We start from the raw sequence: 14,388 nt of genomic DNA on the forward strand, positions 1-14,388 counted from the left end.
TATTGCCGACTCAAAGTGGGCGACATCTTCGATTGGTCACAGAAAACCACATGAAATCATCGAACTTCAATTGGCTTCTTTCAATCCTTCTCTCCGGCAGTCGCTGTCCGGATGTGGATGATGTAACCCAACGTGGTTTGGTTCATTTCATGTCTCATGGCTTTTACTTTCATTTCTATTCGGGCGTATTCCATTGCTTTTTCCCATATTTCTGGCTCTTGGCATGTTTTGGTTTTTAAAGGCAAACTGTTGCTTGCTCCACTAAGGCGGCGGCAAATACTCCTCAGGGGTCGGTTGTTCAACTGCGCATGTCTGTTCCCAAGTCTCGTGATATGTTAACCGATTCGCAAGCACCTGAATAATAAACCCAGTTTTTTAAATGTTCAAAATGAAAGGAATAAAGATTAAAACTAACTATCGTTGCCTATCCATAGAACGATATATATATCTCCCAATCACGTTTGCCTTTGAAGTAAACTAAAATTAAATTGAAATGGGAGTAAAATGTTAACCACATTTAACTAAAATATGGAAATCTGTAACTTAGCTGCTAATTTCTTTTTCAATTTTTTTTTAAACGCCTTCAAAGTTTTTGGCCTAGCCTTGTTTACATTGACTTGGCATGTTCTTAGCCCTTTTTCAATTACATGGTATTTTTACTCAAGAAGAAATTCTACCACCTAACGTATGGAACTTTTTTAATTACTTTCAATTTTGTAAAAAAAAAAAAGAGGGAAAAAACTCCAAATGTTGCTGACGTCAGGGCATGGCAATTTGCCCAACTGAGCGGGAGGGAGATAAAGAGGCCTTTGGCGATACCCGAAGAAGACCATGAAGAAGGCAAGCTTCTGCTTGTGGGTCGAATTGACAGATGCCAAATAGTAGAGGGGCTAAGCAAGCAACAAACAGCCTACCCAGGAGAAAGTCACAAGTCAAGTAGCCAGTTGACTGTCTCGCATATTACATGGCCTTTTAATTTGAAACTGACTTTGGATTGTGTTGACACAAGGACTTCTTCTTGGCACAAAATACGCTTCAAAATGAATGCGATTAACGGACCTACGAATGGCAGTAGCAATAGCCAGGGGCAAGTTAAAAACAGAGTGGAATAGATCTGCCCACTTCATGAACTAAAGCTGAGCCGAAGGCTTCGTCCTTGTATTGCTTGTCACTGCTATTCATGGACAGTCTATTTGTCTGTGAGTGTGAGTGTGAGTGTGAGGTACTTATAAACAGGCTTAAGGTGTGCATTGCAATGGTCTACTCTCATTTAATTAGTAAAGTGGTGAACACAATTATATAAGTATGTGTATGTAGTCATATAAATTTAGTTTGATACTCGCAAGCAAAGCTAAATTTAAACGAAAAAAAGATATTTTGTCTGGATTCATATTACGGTTTAATTAATGTTTTTATATCCATTTTCACGTATATAAATGGATATCTGCAATAAATGCTCAATAAAATTGCAATCACTTTCATCTTTTAGTAGAAATTATTTGAGTCTAGAGTTTCGAAGAACACAAAAAATTAATGATCCTTTGGAGACGCAACAGTTAACTTGAATTTCATACTAATTGGAGTTCTTTTTCTTTGGAATAATAACTTAAACCTGTAAATTTAATTGAAAATCGACAGTTGCATAATATTAATTAATAAAATGTTAAACGGAAAAAGCAACATATCAAATGATTTCATTAACTTGAGTGAAGAATTGCTTTAGTTTTTCTTCCCATGGACGTTTTTATATTTATCAACTATCCAGTGGCATTTTCATTGTGAGTATTGAAGACCAAGATGTTCCCTGGCAACCAAAGTGCTGCTCCCTTTGGTGTTTTCCTATTTTCTTTTTTGATATTTTCCTTTTTTTTACCGACGCGACGCCTGTGTGGAGTGTATTGACTTTTCGCTGCTGAAAATTGGGTACGTGACTTGACAATATGGCCGTGACTATGATGATGACGACGACGGCAACGAATGGTGATGGCGACGACGACGACGCAGAGCCGCATGAAATGCAAATTTGGCAACATTAACTCTAGTATCCCTGAAGCCTGCAGTATGGAAAAAGGGAAATAAGTTTTTGGCTTAATTTCGTCACAGCCAGCTTGTTTTCATTAACTGGCCATGGGGTCCTGTAGAGACAGAGGTCATAACACGGTTCTTCGGGACTTGTTAGTCCATTTTATAACAAGGCGCCGTAATCATCGGGAGGAGATGGAACAACGGATAAAAACGAGAGACACATGTGAAGGAGCAATCAACATTAAGCATTTAGCTAGTAGCAGCAGATTGAAACGTCGAACGTTGCAAGAATTAACAACGTAACGGTCTTTTTTTCATCCCGCCCCTGTCCTTACCTCATCGAAGGAGATGGAGAGGATGAAGGAACTCCTCTTGGCATCGACAATATGCTGTTGATTATTAAGTGGGATTCGCCTTAATGTCTGCAGTGCATTTTTGTACGCTCTCCTCGCCTTCGCTTTCGAGGGCTGTTGGTATTCTCTTCTGCTTTGTTCTTGCCGTTGTTGTTTATGTCTGCCATTTCTTTATTGCACTTTTATTTATCAGTTCAGTCGGTGCCTGTTTCACCATCGTTTACCGTTTCAATTTATCGACTGCATATGGCCAAGTGTATCCTAGGGGAGAAAGGAAAAGGTGAGAGACAACCAAAGAAGTGGATGGGCAATGGAGGCCATGACAGCAATTGCCGGAAAATCTTCATCCTTGTTGGTTAAATAATTCATAAAGGTACTTATATTTGCCGCAGACATCTGAGACGCTTACCAAAGACCATTATTCTTATCGGTAGGGCTGCGTCTTTTAATTTTTATTTATTTATAACTACCCTTGAAAGTGGTAGCTAAGAATCTGTTTTAGAATGGATGTGGAATTTAGTTCTGCTATTTAAACAAAAACAAATTTGTTGAAAAGTGTTCAGAACACGCAGAAGGAAGCTTTGCAAATTCTATAAGGTAGGGCTATATCTTTATGATTAGCATTAACAGACGAGTTTTAATATACTATTTATACATTTCTTAAGATTTCTCAAAAATTCTGTTATTCTCAGACTTCTTTTTATCGGAATTTGATCTCCTAAACTGTTTGGCAAATTTTAACAAAAATAAATAGGGATTTAAGACTTAAAATTTTTTACTTGGCTTGCCTTAATCTGCGTGACATGCATTAAATATTTAAAGAAAAAAAAACTTCTAGGATTCACTTGTTGTATTTGAATTTGGTTTGGTCCGTAACCGTTGTAATATACAATTTTTGTCAAGGATTCTTACTATTTAGTTAAAATCTTAAAAGCTCTAAAGTTTTATTTGCCATATACAAACAATATTTTATGGCAAAGTTCTTGAACAACTTTTCTGGTTGCGGAATTAGATTCTTATAGAATAATACTTTTGGCTATGAGCTTAACAAGCAGTGAACTTTAGGTAGAGACGTGAAGCTTTTTTTGTACTAAAAGTCCTTGAAAACAATCTGCTAAAAAGTTAACAAGGTTCTGTTGTTTACTAAAAGTGGCACAATATTTAAAGTTACAGCCAAAAGCATATTAATTGGTCCTAATAGAAAATGGTCTAATGGAAAATCCTTTAGTTAAATAGATGTCTTACATTAAGTTTGATTTTATTATCATAAAATATTTTTATACAAAAGAACTAAGTTCATATATATTTCAAAATTAGCACTTAAGCTCCTATTGAATGGCTTTTAGGAATGTATTTGCTAGGCATAATCCTTTAAATACTGTTACTATTTTAAACTAAAATCTTTAGCCAACAGGATTGTGAAAAACTTTAAGGAATATCTTTTTTGCTTATTTAATAAAGTTTATTTAACTTCTGACATGGAACGTTATGTAAACTAGATTCATACATAATCCTTGTATCCATATTGCAACATTCAAGTACGAGTATCTGCGATTTGTCAAACTTCTATCCGATGTGAGTGGAAACTTATTACATGTTTTGATCCATCCGGTTTTCTTGTGCCGCCTGCTTCAAGCTGTTGCCTTATGCTTTTGGCATAAATGAATATAAAACATAAGTTTACAGCTGCCATTTGACAAGTAGAGTCACAAAGTAGTGTTCACTTATTCTATGTAGTGGCTGTTGCGTTGTTAGTGCTTTGCATTTCCTCTTGCTTTATAAAAAAATTATGAATTATGCAAAAAAAAACTTGGCTGATAATCAGAGTCAGCTCTGTTTGCGTGAATGGTTGAATGACACTTCTCAGTTGGCAACTTGACATTGAAAACTGAATGAGTCTTGCTCTAAGTTCCACACATTGTCGGTTATGGCAGGGGAAAGTATGTATGAAAGCGAAAGTCAACGACAAAAGTTAGCCAAATGGCAATCTTTGCAGGTTCAGCTCTTAACCTTCCATATTTTATACATACAAATGTACGTACATTGTACAATATACAGATATATCTAAGAATATAAAAATTGCTGTTTCATATGCAAACTCTCAAAGATTTGGCAAGAGCCGAATTTGCAATTCAGCTCGTAAATTTACTGATTTGTGAAGTGAACAGACAAAAAGGTGGCGTTTGCTAGCGGCTGCGTCTGCGGCGGCGTCATCATCTTCTGATGAGTCACGAATATCCCTGAGATACTTAAAGAACATGGACCAGGTCAAGGTTGAAGCAATAAGTTTGGTTCATTGATAGCCTCCAGAAGCATTGGCTTGTAATCAGTTTAAAAGGACCAAAAGCAACTCTTTCGATTCAGTATAGATTTTCATTCCAAAATTGCGTGTGTGTACATATCCTTACGTGGTAATCCAATCTCTGAGAATCAGTTCACATATATGTCAAATAGCGTGCGAAGAATTTTCGGCTTTAAATTCAGCAATCAAAAGGAAACCTCAGTGCGGCCAATGGAAATTTTGTACCTACCCACCCAGGAGAGGGTGGCAATACAATATAAGCCTAAAGAAAATAACCGTATTCACATCATGTAATTTTGTTGGATGGGTATAGAACCTTTTTTTGTCTGTGCCTTATTCTGTGTAAATTGGTTTACTTTTTGCCTGTTTGCAATTTTATTTTTGTTTTATATACTCGCCAAGTGGCTTTTTACCCGCAATATTTATTGCATAATTCTCGGCAAAATACACACACATACGCATACTTTCGCGTGTATTTGGTTACCTCGCTCTGGATTGTTATTTGCATAAGCAAACTCAAATATTGCACATCCCTGAATCAAATTGACAGGTCCTTTCTTTTTGTTGTTATGAGGCCCCTTAATTGGCTATAGAAACCTTTTGATTAAATTTAAATGTGAAATCTTTCCTTTGTTTCAATTGAATTGGCACCATTTTGGCATTCTTTTCGTAAACTACTTTTTACCATGTTTTGATCTTAGCCAAAGTTTATACGTTAAATTCGATTGAACACTATTTACATAACCTTCTTTATTTCAAATATTTGATTTTCGTTTTTTATGAGACAAATTTTATTAGGTTAACTTTTAACTAATACTCTGCACTGTGGTTAATTGTAATCTTTTATCTAATCTTGGGTTGTCTGGCTTTACCATTGCCCCAGCAAATATTTGCCAAGACCGAAATAGAACAATTTATGCTTTAGCGCCTTTCACATTCAGTTCGCTGAATGAAAATATTCTTTTTTGTTCCAAAGGCGTGGCAGCAGTGGGCTGAACAAGTTTTGTAATTGTGTAGGCATTGTTCTTAGAGAGACAACAGGCAAATTATGCAAATCCCACATTTTGAATGGCTTATCCTTCATGAATTTATATCGAATCGTAAACCCAATGACGATGAGACGACGACGACGACGACGACAACGACGGAGAAGTTGGTCGGCTTTAAGGCCCTCAACAGTGTTGGAACAATAAAAGCTCATTTGTTGCTATTATCATTTCACTAACAAATAACAAATCATCGAGCCAAACGGCGACCAAGCGACCGTCTGCGACCTGCGTATGGGATGGCTATGCGGAATGGTGGAGCGGTGGTAAATAAAACGTGTCCCTGCCTTGTGGCTCGCACCTCAACAGGAGCTGATGCCGCACAAAGCGGCTGCCAATAAATTCTGTTAATAAACCAAAAGTTGTTAATTTAAATGATTTATATCTGAGAAGGCAGGGCCCAAACAAGAGGCAACGATGAGAGGAGGAACTATGCTCCTCAGTTTTGGGGGGGTGAAGAATGGAGGAACGAAGGAATCCTGTTATTGCTGAGCCTCAAAAATTTACGTAATTTGGCCAGGACGAGGACTTGTTGTTTGCTTAGTCCCTGCCTGGCTCCTCAGCCTATCTCAGCCCACTTACCAACCTCTGCACCCGCCTATTCTGCGTGCCTGGGCAATGGGTCAAAGTTGGGTCCACAGGCTGATGCCAGCTTAAACCAATTTAATTTGCCCGATGTCTTCATCGGGCTTGCCAGAGAGCCCAGCGCCGTGTGTCATGAATTATGGCCGCACAACTGTGCGTATGCGTAATTTTTTGGGACCCTCTCTTGTTGTTGTCTATGCCTTCCTGGTTCGCATCCTTCCGTTCCCATTTATATATACATACAAACATACATACATATATATATATATATATAAATTTATGTCTTATTGTTTGGCTTGGAAATTATTTCATTTGTTTGTCTTTATTGCAAAACACAATCATGTTCAATGCCATCATGTTCGTTCATTTTCCACAGCGTTTACTTTTAATGGGTCGGCAGCTTTTCCGGGGAATTTTCCACATCTTAACTTTGGCCCAGACCCACAAATATTTGATGCTCGCTTGTTGTTTTTGTTGTTGTTGGTATATATGTATAAACTTGTATATGTATGCATTGTATCGTTTAATTGATTGAGGCTCGTATTGGTTGGCTGTAGTCCTACATATATATTGGCCATGGCCACACAGATTCAGGGTCCGATTCTCATTGTTGGCCGTCTCTTTTCATGCGTCCACTGGCCCCACAGCTGTGGATTGATTTCCCGTGTCTTGCGACAGCAATTTAAAGTCTTCAAGTTCATCTTGATCATTTTTAACAGATTAAGTTAAAATAAAGACTTATGCTCAGATTAGTTTAATAAAAAGTGATGTGAATTGTAATTGATTATTAAATATGTTCAAAAAAACATTCCCCCGCATAAGTAACTCAAAGTATATAACACAGTAAAAGACTAAAATGTTGCGCTATGTCCATAGACAATATTTCTTGCAAGTTTGTGTCAACGTTTTTCAGGAACTAAGCTGAGTTCAAAGAAATATGAATGTTTTCCGTGTTACTGCCCTTTGAAATTTAATTTCCTTTTCGCTTTTGATTTTCGGGCAATGGTTTTGAGTTCGCTTTGCATTTAATTTGACACGTGCCACCTCGTTGAGAGGCCAAACAATCGACAACCAAAAGCAGAATGAACACAAACAACTGTTGAACAGTCAACGGCTGTGGCACGTGGATGAATATGTATTTGCCAGAGTTGATTTGAAAGCTGAAGCAAACCTGAGCCTTGGGAGCAGACAAAATGCTTTGTTTAGTCACATAAAATGACGTCAGCAGTATAAATATTATCTACATCTCCTAATATTCTAGTCGGAATTGACTATGAAACAGGATTAACACGAAATTAAGACCAATTAAACATTAAAATTTTCAATTCTTAACCAAAATAAAAATATGCCCAACAAATTGAGAAAAAAGCACGGCAAATTGAATGCCAAGCCGAAGAAAAGTTTTTCATCAACTTGGTGGAAGCTAAAAGCATTCAATATTCATTTCAATACGAGTAAATCTGGGTAAATCAATGGCTGATGATGATTATCGCTTTATTATCATCATGCTCTTTGAAAGTCACTGGCCATTGTTAACTCCGGCCAACGATGAGGTCAACACTGACAATCGATGAAATGGAAAATCTAAACAAAATCATTTGTCAAAATATTTCCAAAACCGAACCCCAAACCAGGCAACAAGAACAACAACAGAAAGTTCACACAATACACAATAGAATGTTGAAGGCGGGGCGTTAAATCGGAAACGGAAAAGGAATCGGAAGCACAAGAGTGCCAGACGACGACCAACTTTAACTGGGTTGCCCCCCCACTACAAAATGGAGGTCAGCCTCAATGTTACCCCTGCATCAGCAAATCCTTGTTGGCCTGACTCTCTCATGATTAGTGATAAGATTTTTTCATGTGATATTTTCTTTTTCCTCTTCTTCTTATGTTTTTAACTTATGTCACTTGAGAAAAGAAAATCAAGTGTCAAACGACTTGTTTCAATTTCGCTTCTTTACTTACTAGATTTACTTTTCTTACTTTTCTATATATTTTCTATTCACTGTGTTAGTTGCAGTTAAATATTTCCAATATTTAATAGAACAAGCCTCAGGTTTCAATATTATCCAGCATATTTCCATTATAATTGGAGAAGCAAATTGGAAAAGGATTTGCATAGAACATAATAAAGGGGCGGGTGGAGGGAGGGAGGGGTTGTAAAAATTAATCAATTTTGTTATAACCCAATTATTGTAAATGCTAACAACACAATTAGGCTACTACTACATACGGTCAAATGACCACAACGAAGCACCATGACCACGCGGCCAGAACCAGGCATCAGCATCCCATATAGACAGGTATCCCATAGCCAACGTATTGAATATATTGTACATAATAACAAACACAAACAATAACCAGCAAACAAACACACACACCGAGCTGCCAAATTGTTATAGTTGGTTCAAAGTACGGGTGCATAATACGCGAATTTCATACATTATTCCAATGGCAGTGAAAACGGAATGGTAACGTATACATATAAATATTTTTATGCCAACGACAAAATTTGCATACGAAATATAGACCAAATTAAATTATGTTAATTTTTAGGCTCTGGTCAAACATTCAAATGAAATTCGAAATTTTTGTGATAAATCTTTATACCTAGGACTTAGCATAGGAACAACAAGGAACAAAGCCACGTGTTGAGTATTTCATTGTAATTTAAAATGAAACTTAAAGACATAAGTATTTCTTTTTATACATCAGGCAAAGAACAGTAAATAATGATCTAGATTGAGATTGATCCAGACGTTACATATACATAGAAGCTTCCATTCTTCACCTATTCAAAGACATTAATAATGCTAATTGGATTTTTAATTTCATTTAGACGCAATTTTTTTTTTTGTGGTTAAATTTTCAGAATGTGACAAATTGCATGGCTCATTAAATGAATATTCAACATTTATATTTGGATGCCAAAAACAAAAAGAGAACCAAAATTAATTGTTTTCAAAACTTGTGTCTTGTTTGGACATTTGCAGAAACAGCTGGCAATATAAATAATAGAATACTAAAATATAAGTACTCTGAAATCAATTCTTTATCAAAAACGAACAGAGATCGAAAGTTTGCTTGCAATTTGCTATGCAAATCAAATGAAATTGTTTATGTAAAGTGCAAAATGTAATTTTACAGCAATATCCATTGATATTGATAGAATGTGCAAAGCACAAATTATGTACAATGCATTCGTTGACCCCGCTGCAATTTACTGAAAGCAAAAAGCATATTTGTATTAAAAATGCAAATGAGTTTTACAAATATATTTCAGATACAGAGGCATATATACATAAATACTCTTGTGCTCAGTTAAAATTTTTATATTTGTATATAATATATACATATATATGTGGACTTTGCTGCGGCTTGTTTCGTTTATAAATATAGATGTATACCCTCTCACATATTTCATATGCACATATACTTATGAAGGTATACATATACGTATGTATATACATATAGAGAGCGAAAAGTCTACAAATAGAGGATGCAACACCTATAGATGGAACAAGTTCTGGAACAAATGCAGCCGGCACTGGCATTTTCCTCACAGTCGACTTCAACGTAAACACATGTAGAGAAAAATGTTAGAAAAACGAAAAATCATGTTCTAATTATACACAAATGGCCACTCTCTGAGCATTGTCAATATGGAAAAGTTGAGAGCAAACAGAAAAAACAAAACTGATGTACATGATGTACACAATGATGATGAAGATACTGAGAGAAGGGCGAGAGCGAAAGTCAATGTGACAGGAAGAGAGCAAGAGAAGTGCATCTAGTAGCTCTGAAGTGATGCCATCATTCGCCCGAATTCAGAATGTTTCAAAAAAGCGTTTACAAATCAACAAATTACTTGTTAACTAACACACAATACTCTTTAAAAAGTAAAACATACGGTTTGTCAAGTTCTTACTTAAAGTTTTAAGCCATAATTGTAAAGACTATTATTATTTACCTAAAAAGACAAGAAAAGAGCAGACCTAAGCTTTGGACTTAAACTTCTTATGTCTTTTGCTTCATTATTAAAATCATTTTCAATATACCTCATTCATTTCAAAGAGTATTTCCAAATGTTTATAAATAAAATATGTGTAGGATTGTGTTTTTCAAAATCTCCCATACGGCAACAGCTGCAAGCGTCTATTTTATTTTGCTTTTTCATCGTGGTGGTGGTGGTGATGGTGGTCTTTGGAAAATCGAGAATTGTCTGTGAGAAAACGGAACGCCAGATGGAACGATCAGTGCAAGAGAGCGCGTTGTCGAGCGAGGAGGCCCCATCGAGAAAGAAAAAACCGCAAGCAAATCAGATATACCGTGCCGGCCAAACGCCAACGGGAATACTAAAAACTGTAGCCAAGTGAAAGTGTGAAACTTTATTTATAGATAGGCTGATACATACTCATTCGATTGTGATTTTTATTTCGGTTCTGATCTCGCTTGTTCTGCCCGCTTGTCTGAATCCACTGCAATGGCGGATGTTCCCGAACCCGTGCGCAAGTGCGCCACTCTGTTGAAGGGCACGCGCAGCGATACGGAAAAAATTTGCTGCATTGTTCATGGTCACGAAGCTGGTGAAGGGCAAGGATTGTGACAAGGCCGGCAAGAAGCTGCTGTTCGAGGCGATTGGATTTCCCTTTCTAAAGAAGTTGCTTGTATCCAAAGATTTGCCAAGCGATTGTCCGCCCTTGGTGTACAAGAGTGTGGCCCTGTCCATTTTGACCTGCTTCTGCCAAGAGGAAGAATTGGCCACTCACAAGGATATCATTGATGCCATCCCCACGCTGTTGGAGATTGTTGAACAGGCCGACGATGAGGACTATGAGGATAATTTGATAGTGGTGAGCGAGGCGTATAGTTGCTTAAAGAGCATTGCCAGCTATGAGCCGGGACAGCAAGCTCTTTTGGCCACTGGTGCCATACCAAAGATGTCTCAGATCTATTCGGCCCAGAGTTTCCAAACAGACGAGGCTCTTCATCTGATTGTACTTTTGGTGAATAAATTTGGCATAGTCTCATGGCCAGAAGATCCCACAGCTTTCCATGCTTTGATTCAACGCATCGCATTGGATATGGAAACCGATCATACGGATAGAAAATACGAATTGTGCAAGATTTTGTCCGACATACTGATAACATGCAAAAAGGAAATTGTTCTTAACTCTCTGGAGGGTCAAATTTGGCCAGAATCCCTATTCAAAGGCTGCGGTGACATTTTAAAGGCCAAAATCGGACCTAAGCAGCGTGACCCAGCTCTGCATTTGATAGCCACCACCTTGCAGGTCTTGGGCATTCAGTGGGCTTTCATGGATGAGCAGAAACAGTTCTTCCTGATGCTTCTCCAACTGGCTGCCATTGAGGTGCGCATGCAGATGGATGAGAAGAAATTGGAAACCACTTTTAAGCAGGCGGACCTGCTGACCTGCTGCTTTGTCATCTTAGAGCAGTGCATCGAGTATATGGCCACTGATCAGCTCGATCTGGAGCCCAAAGAGAAACAAACAACCTACACAGCTCTGAAGGGAGCCTTCAACCAGGTTTTGAATGTTCTGAATCGTGTAAGCCAGGACAAAATTCGAGAGAGCAGCAATCCCAGGGATAAGAATTTCATTTTCGCAATTGTCAGGATACTGTCCGCCTGGCTGCAGCAGGAAACCACAGCCATGCGTCCGGCCATCTATAAACTGTTGCCCTTCATGCTCAAGATAGCAAATGAGAGCTTCCATGATCTGAAAACTTGGCGTTCGGGTCCCAAGGATGGCGAGCAGCCAATTGACGTTCTACGGATTATGCTGCCCGCTCTGTGTCACTTTGCTGTTGAGGAGGAGGCACGTCGCGTGCTTTTTACGCACAAACAAGATGAGGTCTTGTTGGAGTCGTTGGAGCTGTATTTCTCTATTGCCCACTGGAAACGTCCACCAATTCCAAGGGCGGAGCGTTTGAAGCGTATGAATGAGCCCGATCCAGTGCCCACCCCAGAGCAACAGGCCGAAATGAAGGAAGCTCGTGGTGCCATTGTGTCCCTATGCAACATTCTTATGAATTTCACCGTGCTGGAGCCCAAGCGTGCCGAGGATTCTCCTCTGTTCGCCAATCTTCTCAAATTTGTTGTGGAAAACCTTCCCGAATTGAAGGACACTCCCGATAACCTGGTGATTCATGGCAATTTGGCAGTCCTGGGTCTTCTTCTTCTCAAACAGCAATCGAAGAAGGTTAAGCAAAATGATTTCTCCATTTGCCGTTACATTCAGGCCACCATCCGTTTCCTCTGGGATGCCTACAACATTGATGAGAGCAACGATCCCACTGCTTTGGTGGTGTCCATTGCCTACAAAGGCTATTGGTCCGACTTGTCTGAGCTGTGGTTCCTTGGCATGCAGACAATGTGCGGTGTCCTCCCCCTAGTACCTTGGCTCTCGGAATTCGCTCTGGAGTCTGGCTGGGCAGAGGGCATTGTCAAGACCCTCAAGAAAGTGAAAATCGGTACTTTGCCACCCAATGTAAAGTCAGCGTACGAGGATTTCCTCTCCCAACTGGTCGATGTCAATGCCGATGTGGTGGCCGTTCTTAAGAAAGCCGATGCTTTGCGTGTTTGCCGCAACCACAGGATGATGGATCTCGGCAAGAAGCTTTTCGGTGACTAAATATTAAATAAACAATAAACCCAAACTCAATATACAAATATAAATTAAAGTCAAGAATGCGAAAATATTTTTTGTATGCAATTTTATATTTTTTAAAATATTTTAACAGAAAAGAAAAATAATAAAATTTCGATGGAAAAAAAAAAAAAAAAAAAAAAAACACAAAACGGAAATACAAATTTTCTACATTGCCAGTTGCTGACAGTCCATTCATTTCTTGCTACAAATATATATAAATATCTATGTATATATTTTGCTTATACATATATTTGGACAGTGGGATTACCATTAGTTGAAAACAAAAGCAAATAGAGCAAACCCAAAACGAAGAAAAAACACGTCACATTTACTTTTGGCTCAAAGTGAGATGAAGAATAAAGAATAATGAAACAAAGAATCGGATGATGACGCGAATGATGACCAATTGCTAATGACAAATATTGTTGTTATGTATTTTGGTCAATTGAGCATAGATATAGATTATATAAAAATAAATAGACAACATGCAATGGAAAAAAGCAACTTGAATCTACAAAATGAAAACAGTTTACGATTCTTTTCTTAGTTTTTGAGAAATAATAGATTTTGAAAGTCAGTAATATTGTATTTAATAGGAATTTAAAAACCTTGTTAAGGAAATGAGCAAACACCTAGATCGGATACAGATATATGTTTAATCTACAGTTTTTGTGATAAAAGCAAAAGCCGTGCATAAATCTGTAATAAATCTGAAATACATATTCCACTGGCTAGACAATAAGAAGACACATGCATACACACAAAGACAAGTGGATACATACATATGTATGTAAGAAGAAAGGTATCACGAAATCGCCAGATAACATCGTTTGTTGCCAACATCGCCAACCCCCTCATTTCGGCACATTCGGTCCTTTCCACTCGCCAACACTCCATTCCTCAGGCCTGACAGTTCTCTTGTGGATGTTTTTTATTACGATATAATATTTTATCGTATACCTTTTTGGATATTTGAATATCTTTTTTGTTAGCAACCCTTTTTGCTGCCTTGGTCTACGAAAATGTGTAAATTTGCCTGAGCCGTTTGTTGTGTTTTGTCGTTGAAATTGGTCTGTTGAGAGGGGATTGCGGATTGTTTGGAAGGGGGTCGATTGGGAGGTTTGCTGTTTGGTGTGTAAATGTCAAAGGAATGGGGAATGCGAGGCTCTGGAAAAGGGACGGGTGAATGGATTGTGGGCTATTTGTGCATTTGACAAAGGTAATAAAAAAGGCCCTTGGCATGCTTGTTGATGTTTGTATTTGTTGAGCCTAAAGGCTAGAGAAAATGTATGTACATACATACATGAATACACAAAAATAAATAAATAAAAAAAAAAAACGTACATCTTTGACTTTGTTTTACCTATGGTTTTTATTTTATATTTCAGCTTCAGTAAATA

The 14,388-nt window shown here is 37.8% G+C and overlaps 1 protein-coding gene across 1 annotated transcript; it reads left to right on the top strand.

Moving 5' to 3' along the window:
• Window positions 1-10,573: 10,573 nt before the first annotated feature.
• Neurochondrin (neurochondrin) lies at window positions 10,574-13,035 on the top strand. Its single transcript, XM_068299834.1, is given in 2 exon segments — window positions 10,574-10,866; window positions 10,868-13,035. Coding segments are annotated over 2 exon segments (2,172 nt in total). The 5' UTR covers window positions 10,574-10,797; the 3' UTR covers window positions 12,971-13,035.
• The last annotated feature ends 1,353 nt before the right edge of the window (window positions 13,036-14,388 follow it).

Source organism: Drosophila tropicalis, unplaced genomic scaffold (genome assembly GCF_018151085.1).
Source record: "Drosophila tropicalis isolate 14030-0801.00 unplaced genomic scaffold, ASM1815108v1 contig_878, whole genome shotgun sequence".
Classification (NCBI taxonomy): Eukaryota; Metazoa; Arthropoda; class Insecta; order Diptera; family Drosophilidae; genus Drosophila; species Drosophila tropicalis.